The sequence below is a fragment of the Dryas octopetala genome, chromosome 4 (genome assembly GCF_963921425.1).
Source record: "Dryas octopetala chromosome 4, drDryOcto1.1, whole genome shotgun sequence".
NCBI lineage: Eukaryota > Viridiplantae > Streptophyta > Magnoliopsida > Rosales > Rosaceae > Dryas > Dryas octopetala.
Window position 1 is genome coordinate 15,716,606 of NC_141369.1, and position 19,190 is coordinate 15,735,795.

General features: G+C 34.7%; 1 protein-coding gene across 1 annotated transcript; it reads left to right on the top strand.

Moving 5' to 3' along the window:
• Positions 1 to 9,301: 9,301 nt before the first annotated feature.
• Positions 9,302 to 18,972, top strand: ABCG29 (pleiotropic drug resistance 1). The gene is made up of 22 exons (XM_086239594.1): positions 9,302 to 9,484; positions 9,686 to 10,095; positions 11,094 to 11,303; positions 11,723 to 11,807; positions 11,949 to 12,108; positions 12,247 to 12,323; positions 12,534 to 12,587; positions 13,042 to 13,132; positions 13,530 to 13,831; positions 13,996 to 14,594; positions 14,894 to 15,054; positions 15,170 to 15,279; positions 15,378 to 15,531; positions 15,636 to 15,791; positions 15,882 to 16,057; positions 16,159 to 16,491; positions 16,589 to 16,963; positions 17,052 to 17,185; positions 17,289 to 17,516; positions 17,633 to 17,804; positions 17,943 to 18,197; positions 18,478 to 18,972. The coding sequence occupies exons 2-22, from the start codon at positions 9,704 to 9,706 to the stop codon at positions 18,748 to 18,750; spliced, it is 4,497 nt and encodes a 1,498-aa protein (XP_086095720.1). The 5' UTR covers positions 9,302 to 9,484; positions 9,686 to 9,703; the 3' UTR covers positions 18,751 to 18,972.
• Positions 18,973 to 19,190: the final 218 nt, after the last annotated feature.

Here is a 19,190-nt window from a genome sequence, read left to right on the forward strand (position 1 = left end):
ATATTTTATGTTGACATATTAAGTTGGTATTTGAAATTTAAGGAAAAAAAAAAAAGGAAAATTTGAAATATTAGCTACAATTTGTCTCATTTGAAGATGATGGACAAGGTACATAATCCATATAGGAGTTTATAGAAAGGAAGTTTACAAGCAAAGGTTTTATTATAGACGTTTTTGTTATAACCACCAACTTTTTTAAAAATAAATGTTAAATCTTGAAATTCATAGAAATCTCTAGGGAGAAGGCTGAAGAATTATTGGACTTTGCTATTTGTATTTTATACTATAAAGTCTATGAAACTCCATCATTTAATAAAATCTTTAAAAGTCGACAACTTTTTGAATATCACATTGAATACCACTAAATTGTTATGGACTCTTTAAAAGTCTAGATTGAATACTACTAAACTTTTATAGACTCTTTAAAAGTCTAAATTAAATATACCTAAACTTTTAATCTCCATTAAAATCCATCAAACTTCATATTAAATACACCCCATGGACCAAATGACAGCCTGCATGTGGCTCTCTATCTTTGTCCCTTCCTTTGTTAATATAATTTTTGGAGTTGAATAATTAGCATGAAGATTTTCATGTTTTCCTGCCTTTACCGTGTGTCTCTAAGGAAGCTGTTGGAGAAAATACAATTTATATGATAAAAATATTAAATTTCTTCTTAAATAACACTTTAACAATTAGGCTTGATAATAGGTCCAACAATTTTAAGAAGATTCAAGTCCTCTGTGATTTGCTATAACCACGAAGGAGTGTAGTAGATGAAAACATTTTTTTATTTTTTAATATGTGGAAGGTTTAGCCGAACTACATACTCTGAGAACTGGGATTAAATTGTATGAACACAAAATTGAAAGGGAATCTACCCAGATGACCTTATTTTTGGGAGGTATTTAGGGTGACTGGTTTCATAATAATTGATGGGTGGGGACCTAATTAACTAACAACCACATACCCAATTTGCGACAATTCAACAAGGAGACCAAATTAAATGGTATAATTGATCGATCGAAGATAATTTGGTTTCGGCTATTCGATCCGCACACCACTTGCTCTCTCACCTACCACAAAGAAAAAGTCTTTGGAATTTGGATGGAGCTGAAACTGGATTTCGATCTCTTCCCTTGCTTGGGTCATTGGGAAGTTGGAATGTACGTCATTGACGCTTGGCATGATGAAATGTTAGTGTTGGTGTGATGAACATTGATACAAACCACATGGGGTCCATCAAAAGTATATCTACTCGGATAAAATTATCTATATATACCAAATCCCTAAATTGGAGTAAAAAGTGTTTACATTTATTCTATATTTCTCATTTGAACTAATACATGAGGCTATAAATATGTAAAATGACTAAATGAGTGTATACACTTGTGGATGAGAGTTTTCTCCTCTACATAGGAGACCGATATGTATATGTGAGTTAGAATGTAATAAAATAATGCGTTATAGTAAATACATAATGTACGTCTTCTACTTGTACATTTATTTTCAATTAGTTTTGGATTAAGTACCTAAACTTTTCTATGGTATAAGAAGAAAAGTCTCGTGTGATAATATAAGTTACACATGTGTTAAATCTTAAGACATGTCATACGTGATGAGGTGTGTTAAAAGTGAATATCTTACATCGATAATATAAAAAATTAATTTATAATATATAATGTCATGAGTTTCTCTGCATTTTTTTTAGCAAGTCTCTTTACACATTGACAATTGATTTTGAGTGGGATATTTTAAATATTAGGCATAAATTTAATTTAGACACATAACTATATAAGCTATTTCAACGGGGTCTATGAACTTTAAAATATTTCAAATATACACATGATCTATTATCTAAATTGAAAAATGAATTTCTGTCCATTGATTCGTTGAGAGATCAGTTAAATGACAGCTTGGCTTTTGTTGACCGGGATTAATTGGCGACGTGGCGCTATCTCAGCAAACATTTCCCGCCAAATGAGCGACACAGGCTCACAATTTAATAATAATAGAGAGAGAGAGTTTGTGGGCCCGTGTCAGGGGTTAGGTGGACTCGTGTCGCTCATTTCCCGCCAAATGAGCGACACAAGTCCACCTAACCCCTGACACGAGTCCACAAACTCATCATCTCTTTCTCGCTCGTTGAACACAAGTGAGATATTTATATTCGAATTTGGGGGAATACGTGATGTTTTTTGGAGACTAAATGGTTAGGAGAGCGTTCGACGAGCGGGAAAGAGGTGATGAGTGTGTGGGCCCGTGTCAAGTGGACATATGTTGCTCATTTGGCGGGAAATATATGTTGAGTTGGTGTCACGTTGCCAATTAATCCCCGTTAGCAAAATGCAAGCTGACATTTAACTGATCTCTCAATAAATTGATGGACGGAATTTCATTTTTCAATTTACATAATAAATCAGGTGTATATTTGAAATATTTGAAAGTTCGTGGATCCCGTTGAAATAGTATATATAGTTATGTGTCTAAATTGAATTTATGCCTAAATATTATTATAGGGTATCAGACCATGCAATCATGTCACACATGAAAGGGACATGGTCCCAGAATCAAGATCACTTCACGTATTGCCAATTAATTTTAAATTAGGTATTCTAATTTCTACATGTTAATTACATCGTGTAAACCGGTATCTAATGAATTCAACAGTTCCGACATAATATAAATGAAAGAAAAAAGGTAAACGACATGATAATGTGATCCTAATCACATTACAAAACAAAACAAAAAAAGGGATATAGTGAAATTGGTAGACGCTACGAACTTAATGGGATTGAGCCTTGGTATGGAAACCTACTAAGTGAGAACTTTCAAATTCAGAGAAACCCCGGAATTAAAAATGGGCAATCCTGAGCCAAATCTTGTTTTATGAAAACAAACAAGGTTTTCAGAAAGGGCAAATAAAAAGGGATAAGTGCATAGACTCGATGGAAGCTGTTCTAACAAATGGAGTTTGCTGCATTGTGTTAGTAAAGGAATCCTTACATCAAAACTTCAGAAAAGATGAAGGATAAACGTATATATACATACTGAAATACTATCTCCAAATGATTAATGACAACCCGAATCTGTCTTTTTTTTTTTTTATATTTATATGAAAAATAAAAGAATTGTTGTGAATCGATTCTAAATTGAAAAAAGAATCGAATATTCATTGATCAAATCATTCACTTCACCATAGTTTGATAGATCTTTTTAAGAATTGATTAATCGAACAAGAATAAAGATAGAGCCCCATTCTACATGTCAATTTTGACAACAATGAAATTTATAGTAAGAGGAAAATCCGTCGACTTTAGAAATCGTGAGGGTTCAAATCCCTCTATCCCCAAAAGACCCGATGACTCATTAATTATTTATCTTCTCATTTTGTTTTTGTTAGCGATTCCAAATTTGTTATGTTTATCAGTCATTATCATTCTACTCTTTCACAAGTGGATCTGAGCGTAAATTTATTTTCTTATCACAAGCCTTGCGTGTGATATATATATATATATGATATGCGTATAAATGAACATCTTTGAGTAAGGAATCCCCATTTAAAATTTGAATAATTAACAATACATACCATTACTTGTATTGTATTGAAACTTACAAAGTTTTCTTTGTGAAGATCCAATAAATTCTTAGGGTCTGGATACTTTGTAATACTTTTTTTGTTTTTCTAATTGACATAGACCTAAGTCTTATATTAAAATTAAATGAGGCTAATGCGTCGTGAATGGTGGGGATAGCTCAGCTGGTAAAGCAGAGGACTGAAAATCCTCGTGTCACCAGTTGAAATCTGGATCCTGACACATGAGTAATTTGTATGAGTGTATATATTCTACAAATTAATTGGTATATATGGAGTCATATCTAATCATATGTCATTCCACGTACATGATTTCAAGCAACATCAAACAATATTTGAGAAAGTAATTTTAGCCTAGTCTAGTCTAGAAATATAGCATATATATAATTAAGAAGTGCGTACGTAGGTAAAAGCCTGATGACTTTTGTAGACGATTTCTTGTTTACCAGCCAAAGGCCCAAACCTACATATGCACACATAAATATTGAAGACAGATTGACAAAAATGTAGCCAACATTCAGGTAGATTTCAAAGTCACCAAGACTTTCTGTAATTTATGTCTGGAATGAAAGCTTCAACCTAATATATTAATGAACAACGTCATGCATACTACATCATACTCATCAATGACTCATATTGTGAATTGCTTGTCAAATGTGATTAGCGTACAATTGTAAGTTTGAGAGTAACCTTCAACAAAACATAATAATTAAAGTTGATGACATCCAAACAAACTTGACAATAGCGATCAGTTTCCATTGAATAGCTAAAAGAAACCTTTTCGATCTATGTGCTTTTGGTATGTCAATGGTTAATTTAGACAACTTCCATATTGTGGCATCAAATTAATGTCTAATGCATTACGCTTTAAAAGGTAACTGTAAATGTAACTCAACTAGGGTAAGTGATCAATACCATAATTTCCAATCTGCCCTACTAGAAGAATTGGAATCAAGCACGAAATTTGCCGTGGTTGATAATTAATTAACATTACTAGTTATATATGGTTCATCATCATAACTAATAACAAGCGTAAGTCATTTAGTTATTGATTATTATGCAATCACGACTAAAAAGACTGTGACTAAATTAATATCGAAAACAAAAATGAATATATGTCGGTATAAGTTGTATAACATTAACATCTCATGTGCACATATGTCAACGAAACCATGAATTTGAATTTAGACACTATGTACCTAATACAATATTTTAATGAACCAATCATATATTTAATGGCCAATTTAGACACTATGTACCTAATACAATATTTTAATGAACCAATCATATATTTAATGGCGAAAAGTACTAGATAAATGTAAAACGCAATTAGTGTTATTCAATGTATACACCAATTTTTTGCTTTTAAGATATTAACTTTGAGCAAAATGGAGCTAAAGCTGTATACTTTATAGTTTATAACACTTCTAGAATAAAACTGTAAGAATTAAAAAGGAAAAAAATAGGACATGCTAAGATCAACTAAGATCTTATTAAAAGTACATCATGGCATGCGCAGCTTCCCCTTCATATTATCTAAGTGAAAATAACTTACCCATCCCTTTCTTCTCTCATTGACTCTCTCTTTGACAGGTAAGTTCTTATCTATGTAAGTCATTTTCTATTTAAGTTATTGTATACGGGTATACCGTTCTTTTTTCTAAATTAATATACAAAATATTATGGGAGGGTAAAGGTGGGCCTAGAGGCTAGAGAAAAAGCCTGACCCCTTTTGCCTTATTTCGACCGCAAGTGGTCCATTTAACAATTAAAAACCAATTAACAACTCCTACATTTCTTTGGGTGGGGTTGGTGGTCTGAGAAGAAGTCAGATGAAGGATTTGGCTAATTAATTATTAATTAATTTACTTGATGACCCAAATTCAAGTCTAGCTCCTAGCTAAGCTTACTTGGTTAATTTGCACTAAATCATAATGTGGAATTTATAATTTTAATGATGCTTAACAAAACTGTCAAAAAGGTACTATATAGTTTGTGTATGGTAGTTGACATCCAAACATATCTATGGTTTACAAATTTATACTCAGTATGATCAAAGTCTTTTACATACAACAAGATTTGAAACTAAAATTTATCACTTTTTTACTTTACTCCAATGCATCTTTACTTTCATTAGCACGAATAATAATATATAAGAAAGTGCATTTGCTGAGTTTCATGTGTCATGTTAGAAAACATTGTCCCCAAATTTCAAAGTAATGATCATATGAATTTTGCTTTGCTTGTTTATATTTTATAGCTATGCATTTAAATTTAAGAGTGTGTAAACAAAAGAGTGGTGATCCATGACAATTTTTTGGTGGGTGAAGTCACATCCATAAATTCATAACTATCAAATTAGTAATATATAACTATAATTGAAACAAGTAAAAACAAGAACAATATAGAGAATCTGTTTTGTAATATATTACTATTTCTAAAAAGACACGTTCTTTTTTCGTTTTTAGAAAATAGATCCCCCACCCCACCTTACTTTACAAGAATAAGTCCAATTTTTCGTTTAGCATGAGAAATGAATATAACTGTCTGCTTAATGGCACAATGAACGTACCCATGATCTCTTCAGTCTTCACCAACCAAGTTTTGAATATTCTAGCTATGATATCCTCAGTCCTCACATACAGAGACTACATAAATAACAGAGCCATCACCCACCCACCTCTTGCTCATGCTCATGATCGATATAAAACTCTACAGTGTTAGACAAATATGACAATATTCTTGTTCAACTACGAATCTAATTTACCTATTTGGGTTCAACAATTTTTTTTCATATTCTTTATTATTTATGCGTCAATAATGATTTAGGGGAGTACAAGTACTGGGCGGGTATATATGGATTACTTTCTGTTGGATTGTTGGGATATATATATTACTCACTCGACACGTGCTATTGGAGCCAATAAATCTTTTTAAATAAAAAAAATAGCAAATTAATAAATTATATAAAATGAAGAGAGGGAGAGGGATATGGGGATAGACAGTGAGTAACAATATAACACTGTAGTTGTGGTAAAAAAAAAATATAACACAGTAGTTAATAGATGAATTAGTTAATTATTTTTAATTTCATTTAAAAGATTTTTTATTATTTGACCTTTATTTGTCGAAGTTTGTAACACAAAACTTTTATTCTGACTTTATAATAATATAGACATTTATAATTTATGATGATCTTAAGATATGTCACATACACTTTCACAAAGTGAAAAACCAACTTTCCCCATCTCCTGTGGTATTGAGTACCACCCTGAAAAATGGAAACGAAAAAAAATTTAGGTGACCGACTCACTAAATTAGACTCTTATAATATTGAGCGTAAGACTCACTATTGTTTGTGAATCCAACTCTTTTTAGTGATAGACTGACCCAATGCAAGATTTTTTTTTTTCTCCCGAGCTTCTATATATATATATACATACATATGTTCAGCCAATTATAGAGGAAAAAGAAAAAAAGATCAAAAGAAGGGTTAGGATTAGTTTGACATTTTATTTTATTCTCTACCTATATTGGTAGGGTGTCACATAATTGACAAACCTCACGAATTACTTGACAATACATGCATTACGTGACAACGCATGTATAACATGTGTATTATATATAGAGAGAAGAATGTTATCCATCTTCTCTTTTAACTTTCTCTTTTCTATTTCTTTTTATTTCTTTTTGCCAAGTATACTCTTATGACACTTGAAACTAAATTATTAATGTACTAGATAAGCCAAAAAGAAAAAAACAGAAAAAAAGAGATGTCATGATAATTGCATGACAATTACTTGGACCTGTTAGCTGATTCCCAGAAATTTCCAATAATGCTTTTGTGAGTAAGCCAAAGCCATGAGTGATGCTATTTATCCCTTTCAGAGTTCAGTCCACCAAAATTCACCTCTAGCTCTTTCAATTCTGAGAAAAACCTTGCAAAAAAGGCAAATTGAAGTGGCGATCACAAAAATGTGAGCATTACATCGAAGACTAGGAAGGCAATGGTCTCATTTCAAGCATTGCAGGCAAATGGAGTGGGAGTAGATATATGCATGCTTGTCAATCCTGGCAAAATTAGCTGGTGAGATCTGCTGCACTGTCATTCTTCAACTTGTTCTAAACTGAAACAATAGCTAGCTAGCAGTAATAATAAGAATTTGGTCTATTAAGTTGCTATAATTGAACCTCTTGCTTTATTTTTTTTTGCCAAAAAATTCCTATAAACATGTTACTGAGCACTAAGCAATTGCAATAATCTAATTCTAAAAATAAAGGCAGCTGCAATTCACACTCTCAATTTGTTGTCATGCCCTCCAAATTTAATATTTTATTATTACAAAAACACAAAAATAGTACAGGATAACAAACTGGAAGTCTGGTAATAGCATTACCCAAAATTAAATACTCATAATCTCCAATTATTTGGTTAGACAAATAATTGGGGAATTGTTCTAATTGAACCAACCCACAATCTGTACAGTAATTAATCTCATATACCACGATTTTTAAATTTTAGTTTAATCAAGGGGTAGATTTAGAAAAATATATTGAATTAAGTTTTGAAGACATTAAATATTTTCTGAGGACACTTGGCACAAGAAGAAGGGCAAATGTAGGAGAAATTAAGAGTTATTTACACTTATACCTTTGATGTTTCAAAAATTACACTTACATCTTTTGAAGTTTCAAAACTGTTGTACATAACCCTTTGCAAGAGAAAACATTAGGCCATAATAAGAGGAGGTGTCCAAATAAGAATGTTGGAGAGGTGCAAAGAGGTGGTGTGAACATTTCAAGGGAAAGAGGAAGAGTGAGTGGATAAATCAATGAATTAAGAGGAATGAGGTTATGTTGGAGGGGTGCAAAGAGGTGGTGTGAACCTTTCAAGGGAAAGATGAAGAGTTTTTTTTTTGGTCAAATAGTGCTTCATTAAGAGGAAGGTGCAAAGGCCCAAGTACAAATATAAGCCTACTTCCAACTCAGACAAGGAGAGAGGGAGGGTTGATCAAACTAAGCAAAAAAAAACACATTAACAACTGAGACAATACATCGCGAATCTAGTAGAAAAAATTGAGGAAGAGTGAGTGGATGAGTCATTGCATTAAGGGGAATGTGGTTATGTTGGTGGAGTGCAAAGATCGAGGTGGTGTGAACGTACGTTTCAAGGAGAAGAGGAAGAGTGAGTGGATGAGTCAATGCATTAAAGGGAAGGGGGTTATGTTGGAGGGGTGCAAAGATCGAGGTGGTGTGAATGGACGTTTCAAAGAGAAGAGGAAGAGTGAGTAGATGAGTCAATGCATTAGAGGGAAGAATGTTATGTTGGAGGGGGTGCAAAGATCGAGGTGGTGTGAACGTTTCAAGGGGAAGAGGAATAGTGAGTAGATGAGTCAATGCATTAAGAGGAAAGGGGTTATGTGCAATAATTTTGAAACTTTATGGAGTATATATGTAATTTTTAAAATTTTAAAGAGTGTATATGAGAAGACAATGAACCTCAAAAGATGTAACCGTAAATAACTCGAAAATTTAATGGGAGTGGATACGAGTCATACGACCTATCACATTTGAATATTGTTAATATGCAATCCACATTCTGACTATTTCTTTCTCTAAGACATTAAATTCTCTCCCTATCCTTCTTGTGCATGTATAAATACCCACATCTTCTTTGAGTAGAGAACTTGCACCATACTCCTCTACCTTTTCACATCCAAACTCTCTCTCTCTCTCTCTCTCTTTTAGAGAGAGATCTTTATTTCCAAGAATTAGGAAAGTACAGGAAAGTGAACAGATTATAACAATCAAACCTCCACCAACCCCACTCCTCTTTATTCCAAGGAGTGAATTCAAATCCATCCCCCTTGCCACTCAACACACAACTAAGTAATTGCCTTCTTTCAGTCGATTTCTATCTCTATCCCCTGTTTGGTTGACAAGAAAACTCATAAAAAAATTTCAATTTTCTCAGTAATCAAACAAAGCATTAAGCTAGCTAGTTTTCGAGCTAGTTCCTACTTTGTTTTTCTTTTTCCGTTTCACGGTCTGGGTATGTTCCATTTCTTCTAAATATTCAATTTGTTTCAGGAGGGTATAGCACCAAAAATGGATGGAACAGAGAAAGCAAAAGCTGCAGGCTCACATCTAAGAAGCAGAAGCAGAAGCATGAGCTGGAGCATGGATGAAGTGATTGTGGGCGCAACGCACTCTCGACGAAACAGTCGAGTGGATGAAGACGAAGAAGCTCTGACATGGGCTGCCATTGAGAAGCTGCCAACATACAGTCGGCTCAGAACAAGCATCATCAAGTCCTTTGAGGAAAGCGAGCTGCCTCAAGCTGCTGCAGGAAACAGAAACAACAACAAAGCGGTGCACAGGGAAGTGGATGTTTTTAAGCTCGACATAGCCGAGCGTCAAAATTTCATTGACAGGATCTTCAAGGTTGCAGAGGAAGACAATGGCAAGTTCTTGAAGAAGTTTAGAACCAGACTTGATAAGTAAGTTCTTGTTTTACCACATTTTAACTATGACTACATTTCTTACCCAAATTATTTCAGACGTAACATATTCTGTACCAGATTTCTAATAAAGGTAAATATATACTGACCATATATTAAATGATATGATTAATGAGTCTCAACTCTCATCTCAATCAAAGAAAAAAAATCTCGAGACCTATTAATGTTTGTGGGTCCCACCCTCTTCAGTGAGACTATGAGAGACGTGTATGTCATGGTTTCATAGAAAAATCATCCTAGTGAGAGAGATATATGGTACATATAGTATTACTCATATTTTAAAATTTTACTTCATTAATCACTATGATTGTTTTTTTACACTATTTATCATAAATCACTTTCGTTTATCATTTATTCACTCTAATTAGAGGCCAAATGGAACGTTAAGATGTGAACTAAAACAAAATCATAAGTCGTTGTCTAGCTTGGTGAATAAAATGAGCAATGAGCAATCCAATGATGTCAATTATATGGCTTGACTAAGTCCAGATTTGTTTGTGGCTAGTTTTTGTGTTTGCTGGGCTTGAAGCCCTCCTTTCTACCAAAAAAAAAAAAAAATGATGTCAATTATATTGCATAGTTTGTTTCGTTCTACTTCTATTATAGTATTATATATTTTGCTTTATCTTGATTTGGATTTGTTTTCACTTCTTTTTTCGGGTGCAAGGGATTTTGGATTTGTTGAACCATTCTGTTAGTATGATGATGATCACTTTCTCATAGTATTTTTCTTTTAATTTAGTATTATTTAATTAATGTTGGTTTAGTCCTTTTCATGAATTTCTTAAGAGACAAACATATTAGGTCAAGAAAAGAACTTTAAGGCAGCTCTTTTATGGTAAAGTGAATCAAATTTGAGGACTTGGGTTTTTTCCTATACCCTACAAACTTATGAGTAATTAGTGGAATATTTACATCAAATGGTTCATTAATATATAATTAATTAATTAATTTGGTATTATTGTAATTGATTTCAGGGTTGGGATCAGACTTCCCACAGTGGAAGTAAGATTTGATCATTTGACAGTTGAAGCCGATTGCCATATTGGCAACAGAGCTCTTCCCACCCTCCTAAATGCTGCTCAGAACATTGCAGAATCAGCTCTTGGTTGTATTGGGATTAGTTTGGCTAAGAGAACAAATCTAACAATTCTCAAGGATGCCGCTGGCATTATCAAACCATCCAGGTACTTAGATTATAGTTTATATGCCATGGATAAAATTAGATCGAGTTACTAAAACATTTTGTTTATTTTGTGGCAAATAATATGTTAGTATTCGTAGTAGGTTCACAACTTCACATATATATGAATTAACGAAAAACTGTCGCAATATTATGAATTATTTATTAGATGTGCCAACTATATATAGGGTGGTGAATAGAGCACTCTATATATCCTCTAAGCTTGTCACAACTTTAAACTTAAAGCTTATCTATATATGTGAATGGAGCACGCCCTATATGAGAGTCAGTGCACTAGTAAAGTTACCATTATATATATGGTCTCATAAATTATTGATTTTTTAAATAAGAAATAATTAATTAGAAAAATAAATGATGGATTTGATTAAAGTTTTTTATGTAAGCTTTATTGTCTGGTTGTAGGATGGCCCTTTTATTAGGGCCCCCATCTTCAGGGAAAACAACCCTTTTGCTAGCACTAGCTGGGAAATTGGACCCAAGCTTGAAGGTTAGTAGTGGTCACCTCCAGAGTGTGCTTTGAACTTAATTAAGTAATTAGCTAATTAACTTTTAGTAATAAAAATAACAATAATGATAATTATTTAATTAGTAATAGTAATTTTTTTTATTTTTTTTAATTGGGGAACAGGTTAGAGGAGAAATAACTTACAATGGGTACAGGCTGAATGAATTTGTGCCACAGAAGACATCTGCATATATTAGCCAAAATGATGTTCATGTAGGAGAGATGACGGTCAAGGAAACCCTTGATTTTTCTGCAAGATGCCAAGGGGTTGGGACTCGATATGGTAAGTGGCCTGATGCACCCAAACCAAACCACATTCATTATGATGATCAAAATTGCATGGCTAAGTCTTCATTCATAATGTAATTTTGGAAGTGAATTTGTTAACATTTTTTAAAATTATTTATTGGATCATGTATAGAACTTCTTACTGAGCTTGCTAGAAGGGAAAAGGATGCTGGAATATTTCCAGAGGCAGAAGTAGACCTTTTCATGAAGGTATATATATATAACTATATATACATATCGCACACATAAGCCATTTTTACTAGATAATGCTCTTTTATCATATAGATATGTAACATATGTTATTAATTGTCATGTCAAATTGTCTCACAAGAGAAAATTTATTCACTGTTAAATTCATGATTAATTTATGTAGTTTGTATATGTATATATAACATATCTAAATTTGTGGTTTTATTTCAGGCTACTTCAATGGGAGGAGTTGAGAGTAGTCTCATTACTGACTATACTCTCAAAGTAAGTATATGATCAAAATCCCAAACCCCAAAATTAATGAAATCAATATTTCTTTCAAAAAACTTGTGACATAAAATGAAGTGTCTTTAATTTTGTAGAATATTATGAATAATAATTCATATTCTTGTGAAGACTTTTTCCACATAGTACCAGTTCCATGAGTTCCTAACGTCACCATCCCATTCTACGTTTTGTGTTTTGTCAAACTTTTCTCCTCACCACCTACTCTGCTGACTGCTGTCTGCTGTCTGCCAAAGCCACATTGCTGGATAATGAGGGCCCCAGCTGGGCCAGTAGGCCCTGCTAACCTCTTATTGTTTCATTGTACTTTTAGTTGGTGAACCAGAACAACCCTTTAGATAGTGTTGTTTATTTTATTCTCAGTAGCCCACTAAAATGGTGGAAAAAGTGACCTCATTCTGATATCACTTTTGTTTGTCATTGAATGGAACAGATTTTAGGGCTCGATATATGCAAGGACACCATTGTTGGAGATGAGATGCAGAGAGGGATATCTGGTGGCCAAAAAAAACGAGTAACCACAGGTCAATATTTCCCCATTTTTTTTCTCATGTTATTAACAAAAATTGGTCATCTTTGACCAAAAACAAAAAACAAAAAACAAAAAACAAAAATTGGTCCTCATAGACTCATATAGCCCACTCAAGGTAGGTTGGCCAACCATAAAGTGGATTAGGCTGCCACTTAAAACCCAGCATTGAAAAAGAGCTTCCTAATACAATAATACTATTGGGTTTTTTTTTTTAAAACTAAGTCAGAATCTAATGTATAAATTGACTGTGAAGTGGGAACAATAACTTCTTTGTCATCTAAGTATATACTTAATGTGATGATGTAATTTATAATAAATGTCTACACTTGTTACATGCAAGTTTTTCTTGTGATTATATTAACAATATTGAAGTATATGCTAAAATTCAGGTGAAATGATTGTTGGGCCTACTAAAACTCTGTTCATGGATGAGATATCAACGGGTCTAGATAGCTCCACGACATTTCAAATAGTGAAGTGCCTACAACAAATAGTGCACATCACTGAAGCAACAATCTTGATGTCTTTACTCCAACCCGCTCCTGAGACGTTTAATCTCTTCGATGATATCATCCTTTTATCAGAGGGCCAAATCGTCTACCAGGGCCCACGTGAGCACATATTAGAGTTCTTTGAGAGCTGTGGATTTCGATGCCCCGAGCGAAAGGGAACCGCTGATTTCTTGCAAGAGGTAAAGATCATGATAGGTCTCACTTTTACTATGGTAGGGTGTGACACATCTTATTAGAAAATAGGAGGCCCAACTCGTGGCCCATTAAGTGTAATGGGCCTTCACTAATCCAATTCCATGGGCTTTTATTTATAACCCATAGTAACTTAGCTCTACTTTTTCAGGTCACCTCAAGAAAAGACCAAGAGCAATATTGGGCAGACAGAAGCAAGCCATATAGATACATAAGAGTCACAGAATTTGCCAACAAATTCAAGCGCTTCCATGTGGGCATGAGGCTTGAGAATAAGCTCTCAATCCCTTTCGACAAGGCCCAAGGCCACAGAGCAGCCCTTGTATTCACAAGATATTCAATATCCAAAATGCAACTTCTAAAGGCCGGTTTTGACAAGGAATGGCTGCTGATAAAGAGGAACTCTTTTGTGTACATTTTCAAGACGGTCCAAATTATGATAGGGGCAGTTATAGCCTCCACAGTATTCCTGAGGACCCAAATGGACACTAGAAATGAAAATGATGGAGCAGTGTATATTGGTGCACTTCTATTTTCCATGATCGTTAACATGTTCAATGGTTTTTCTGATCTCTCATTGACCATTGTAAGACTCCCTGTATTTTACAAGCATAGAGACCTTCTTTTCCACCCTGCTTGGGCTTACACTGTCCCAACTGTCCTGCTCCGGATTCCTATATCCCTCTTTGAATCTGCTGTTTGGATGCTCATCACATATTACACCATTGGATTTGCACCTGAAGCTAGCAGGTACTACGTTTGTCAGCTTAATTTCATTTCTTTTTTTACGTTTTCGATTGTATGTGCATGTTATGTTGTGATCTCGCCAATCAGAACCGTTGGCTCGGTAGAATAATGTATCAATGTGTGATTCTCATTCACAATGTGACATCATAACATGTGAACAAGGAGTAAAACTTCCATGGAATTAGTGTCTAGCCCTGCCTAGGATATAGCCTATAGAGGTTGAATGAGTCATGGGCTTAAAAAACTGTCACAATGGTAGTTACTTGTTGGGATACTAATTGCAGCTATCACAATATTTGCAGGTTTTTCAAGCAATTTTTGTTGGTATTTCTGATCCAACAAATGGCTTCTGGGCTCTTTAGGCTTATTGCTGGAGTCTGCAGGACCGTGATCATCTCAAACACCGGCGGGGCTCTCACTGTCCTCATTGTTTTCCTGCTTGGAGGTTTCATAATTCCTCGAGGTTAGTATGAAACTGAATATTGAACTTATAGTTTTCAAAGCAGTCTAAAACCAACCAAAAAATAAGTAATTTAGTGCTTTACTGAATTATGAAAGAGTTGTTTCATTTGTGACAGGTGAAATTCCAAAGTGGTGGCTGTGGGGCTACTGGGTTTCACCTATGACATATGGTTTCAATGCTATTGCTGTAAATGAAATGTATGCTCCGAGATGGATGAACAAACTGGTATGCTGTAGATACTTAAACTCTTCCATACATCATTGACAAGCTAGATTTGTTTAACAAAAGAGGTTGCTTCATATATAAACTCAATTGTGCTGCAGGCTTCAGATAATGTTACCAGATTGGGTGTGGCAGTGCTTGAGAACTTTGATGTTTTCCCTGACAAGAACTGGTTTTGGATTGGCTCTGTGGCTATGTTGGGGTTTGCAGTTCTCTTCAACGTCCTTTTTACACTTGTACTTATGTACCTAAATCGTAAGAATCAACTTTCTTTTTTATGTCTAACATGGAAAGAAATTTCTTCTTAGATATGCTGTTGTATAGTGACAATGTTTCATGCTCTTGCTTCAATAAATTAGCTTTTGGAAAAGGACAAGCCATAATATCCGACGAAGTGGCAGAAGAAATGGAGGGGGACCAAGAAGAATCAAAGGAAGAGCCAAGACTTAGAAGACCTAAGTCAAAGAAAGAATCAGTTTCTCGATCATTATCTTCTGCTGATGCAAATAATTCAAGTAAGATTACATATCAATGTTGGCAATTGTTGTTCTATAATGTGAATATAGTGTTATCCAAGTTTCTAATTGGACCTAACAATCTTTCAGGAGAAATGGCAATCCGGAGAATGAGCAGTCGATCTAGTCCCAATGGACTAAGTAGAAATGCTGATTCGTCTCTTGAAGTAGCCAGCGGTGTTGCCCCCAAGAGAGGAATGGTTCTCCCTTTCACTCCTCTTGCAATGTCCTTCGACGACGTTAATTACTATGTGGACATGCCCCCTGTAATATTTCCTTTTCCCTACTTCACTCTTTATTCACCTCAAACATTATATTATATTATAGTCCACTTCTACTACTTGGCTAACTTAGTTCACTATAACAGGAAATGAAGGAAGAAGGAGTAACAGAGGACAGGCTACAACTACTGCGTGAAGTAAGTGGTGCATTTAGGCCTGGGATCTTGACTGCTCTAATGGGGGTCAGTGGGGCTGGGAAGACAACTTTGATGGATGTCTTAGCAGGAAGAAAGACAGGTGGTTACATTGAAGGCGATATTAGAATTTCCGGGTTCCCTAAGAAACAAGAAACCTTTGCAAGAATTTCTGGTTACTGTGAACAAACTGATATCCACTCACCCCAAGTCACTGTCAAAGAATCATTGATCTACTCAGCTTTCCTTAGGCTCCCAAAAGAAGTCGGCAAGCAGGAAAAGATGGTAAATCCATGACTTGTGATACTTTTCTTAACAAATGTATATAACAATTGTTTAAATACTAAAACTGCATTTTCTTTGTTTTATGTTTTTTTTTCAGATTTTTGTAGAGGAAGTTATGGAATTGGTGGAGCTAGACAATCTCAAGGATGCTATTGTGGGGATTCCAGGAATTACAGGGTTGTCAACAGAACAAAGAAAGAGGTTAACAATTGCAGTTGAGCTTGTTGCTAATCCCTCAATCATTTTCATGGATGAACCAACATCAGGTCTTGATGCAAGGGCAGCTGCCATTGTCATGAGGACTGTTAGAAACACTGTGGACACAGGGAGAACAGTTGTCTGCACAATTCATCAGCCTAGCATTGACATCTTTGAGGCCTTTGATGAGTTGCTACTGCTGAAGAGAGGAGGACAAGTGATCTACTCGGGACCATTGGGCCGCAATTCTCACAAGATCATTGAATATTTCCAGGTATTAATTAACCTTTAATCTTAATATTGTGCACAAAAGTAAAGAATGCAATTATATGATCTAAGTCATACTCATTGACCTATTGCAGGCAGTTCCTGGGGTGCAAAAAATTAAAGACAAGTATAATCCAGCCACATGGATGCTGGAGGCAAGCTCGGTAGCAACTGAGATCCGGCTTGGAATGGACTTTGCTCAACACTACAAATCATCTTCCTTGCACCAGTAAGTCAAAGAAAACAAAAAGTTATAGAAATACTAATAATTAATTTTTAGGGTCAAGAATTTGGCTTCCTTTGGGCTAAAATGAATTCCTATCTATGATCAGGAGAAACAAAGCTTTAACAAAGGATTTAAGCACACCACCACCAGGAGCAAAAGACCTCTATTTTACTACTCAGTATTCTCAGTCAATGTGGAAGCAGTTCACATCTTGCATGTGGAAGCAGTGGTGGACTTATTGGAGAACTCCAGATTATAACCTTGTTAGATTCTTTTTCACCTTGGCTGCTGCCCTCATGCTTGGAACTATTTTTTGGAAGGTTGGCACTAGAAGGTTTGTGCTTATCTCTACTTTACAAGTTCAAACTTTAACTTATTTTGGCTACAAAAACAATCTCTTCAAGAGTTTATTTAGACCAATCATTTACTTATTAATCTTTCCATATTCAGGGAAAGCACAGCTGATCTCACAATGATTATTGGGTCCATGTATTCTGCTGTTCTTTTCATCGGAATTAATAACTGCGCGACAGTGCAACCAGTAGTTGCCGTTGAAAGAACAGTATTCTATCGCGAAAGAGCTGCTGGGATGTACTCTGCATTACCTTATGCACTGGCACAGGTAAGTTGAGAGGGGCCATATATTAACCATCCAATGTCAATATAAGAAAATCATAAAACATTATTATATATAATTTTTGTCCTATCAAATTGCCTATTCAATCTAATTGATTCCACTAAACCACATGACATGCTGCAGGTCCTTGTTGAAATACCATATGTGTTTGTTCAAACCACATATTATACAGTGATAGTGTACGCTATGGTGAGCTTTCAATGGACAGTAGCAAAGTTCTTCTGGTTCTTCTTTGTCAGCTTCTTCTCATTCCTTTACTTCACATACTATGGAATGATGACTGTTGCCCTGACACCAAACCACCAAATAGCAGCCATATTCGCAGCATCTTTCTATTCGCTCTTCAATCTCTTCTCCGGTTTCTTTATACCAAGACCAGTAAGTAGTACTATTCTTCTTTCCACAACTCACAAGCAGCAATCTTTAAATTTAGTTATAAACTATGCGAATTATGATCTATCCATCACCATTGTCCATGAAAATTCAGGGTTACTAACCGTTAGACACAATTCAATGGTTACTTTATTGGGATTTGATCAACTACTGAATCTCGATCTAACAGTCGGTGATCATGAATGTTTACAATCATTGGTGACCAAGTAATTGAAACTCGTTATAAATGTACACTAACACCAAATTCTATAACTTGAATTTTCAGAAAATACCCAAGTGGTGGGTTTGGTATTACTGGATATGTCCACTGGCATGGACAGTGTATGGACTGATTGTGTCACAGTATGGTGATGTTGAGGACACCATTAAAGCACCTGGGATGACAACTGACCCCCCTATCAAATGGTATATAGAACACCATTTTGGGTATGATCCAAATTTCATGGGACCAGTTGCTGGAGTTCTGGTTGGCTTCACACTCTTCTTTGCTTTCATGTATGCCTACTGCATAAGGGCACTCAACTTCCAAGTTAGATAGTAAGGGTTCTTGTTCTATGCTGAGTTATATTACAAAAAGTGAAACATGAAAATACATGTAAGAACTTGTGTACCCAAGACAGGCAGTTTTATAAGGCTTGAATTTTTCCTTTAGGAAATTAAGTGATACCTTTGGTTTAAAGGTGTTGATGTTTAATACAGATGATGTAGATGAATTTAGCTGAGGACTTAAGTAGTAGTTTTTTTTTTTTTTAAATGTAAAGGGTCTTGTGAGTTGTGTTGTATTACTATCAAAGAAGAACTTTTTGTTTAATTACAGTACAAATGTTGCTGCCTTTTTACAGTCCAATTCCCATTTTTGATACTCTGCACTCAAGCAAATAACAAGAAATCTAAGCCTAGGTGGCCAGGGAATGTGGGAAATTGAGTCAGAATTAGAATAATTTAAGGGTCCGATTCTTTCCAATGTAATAAATAAAT

Bases quoted from the DNA above. Each gene is read 5' to 3' on its own strand.
- ABCG29 (XM_086239594.1), top strand. From the start codon at position 9,704: ATGGATGGAACAGAGAAAGCAAAAGCTGCAGGCTCACATCTAAGAAGC. The intron at 16,964-17,051 runs GTATTAATTAAC...GACCTATTGCAG, and splicing joins AGATCATTGAATATTTCCAG to GCAGTTCCTGGGGTGCAAAA. The intron at 17,517-17,632 runs GTTTGTGCTTAT...TTCCATATTCAG, and splicing joins TGGAAGGTTGGCACTAGAAG to GGAAAGCACAGCTGATCTCA.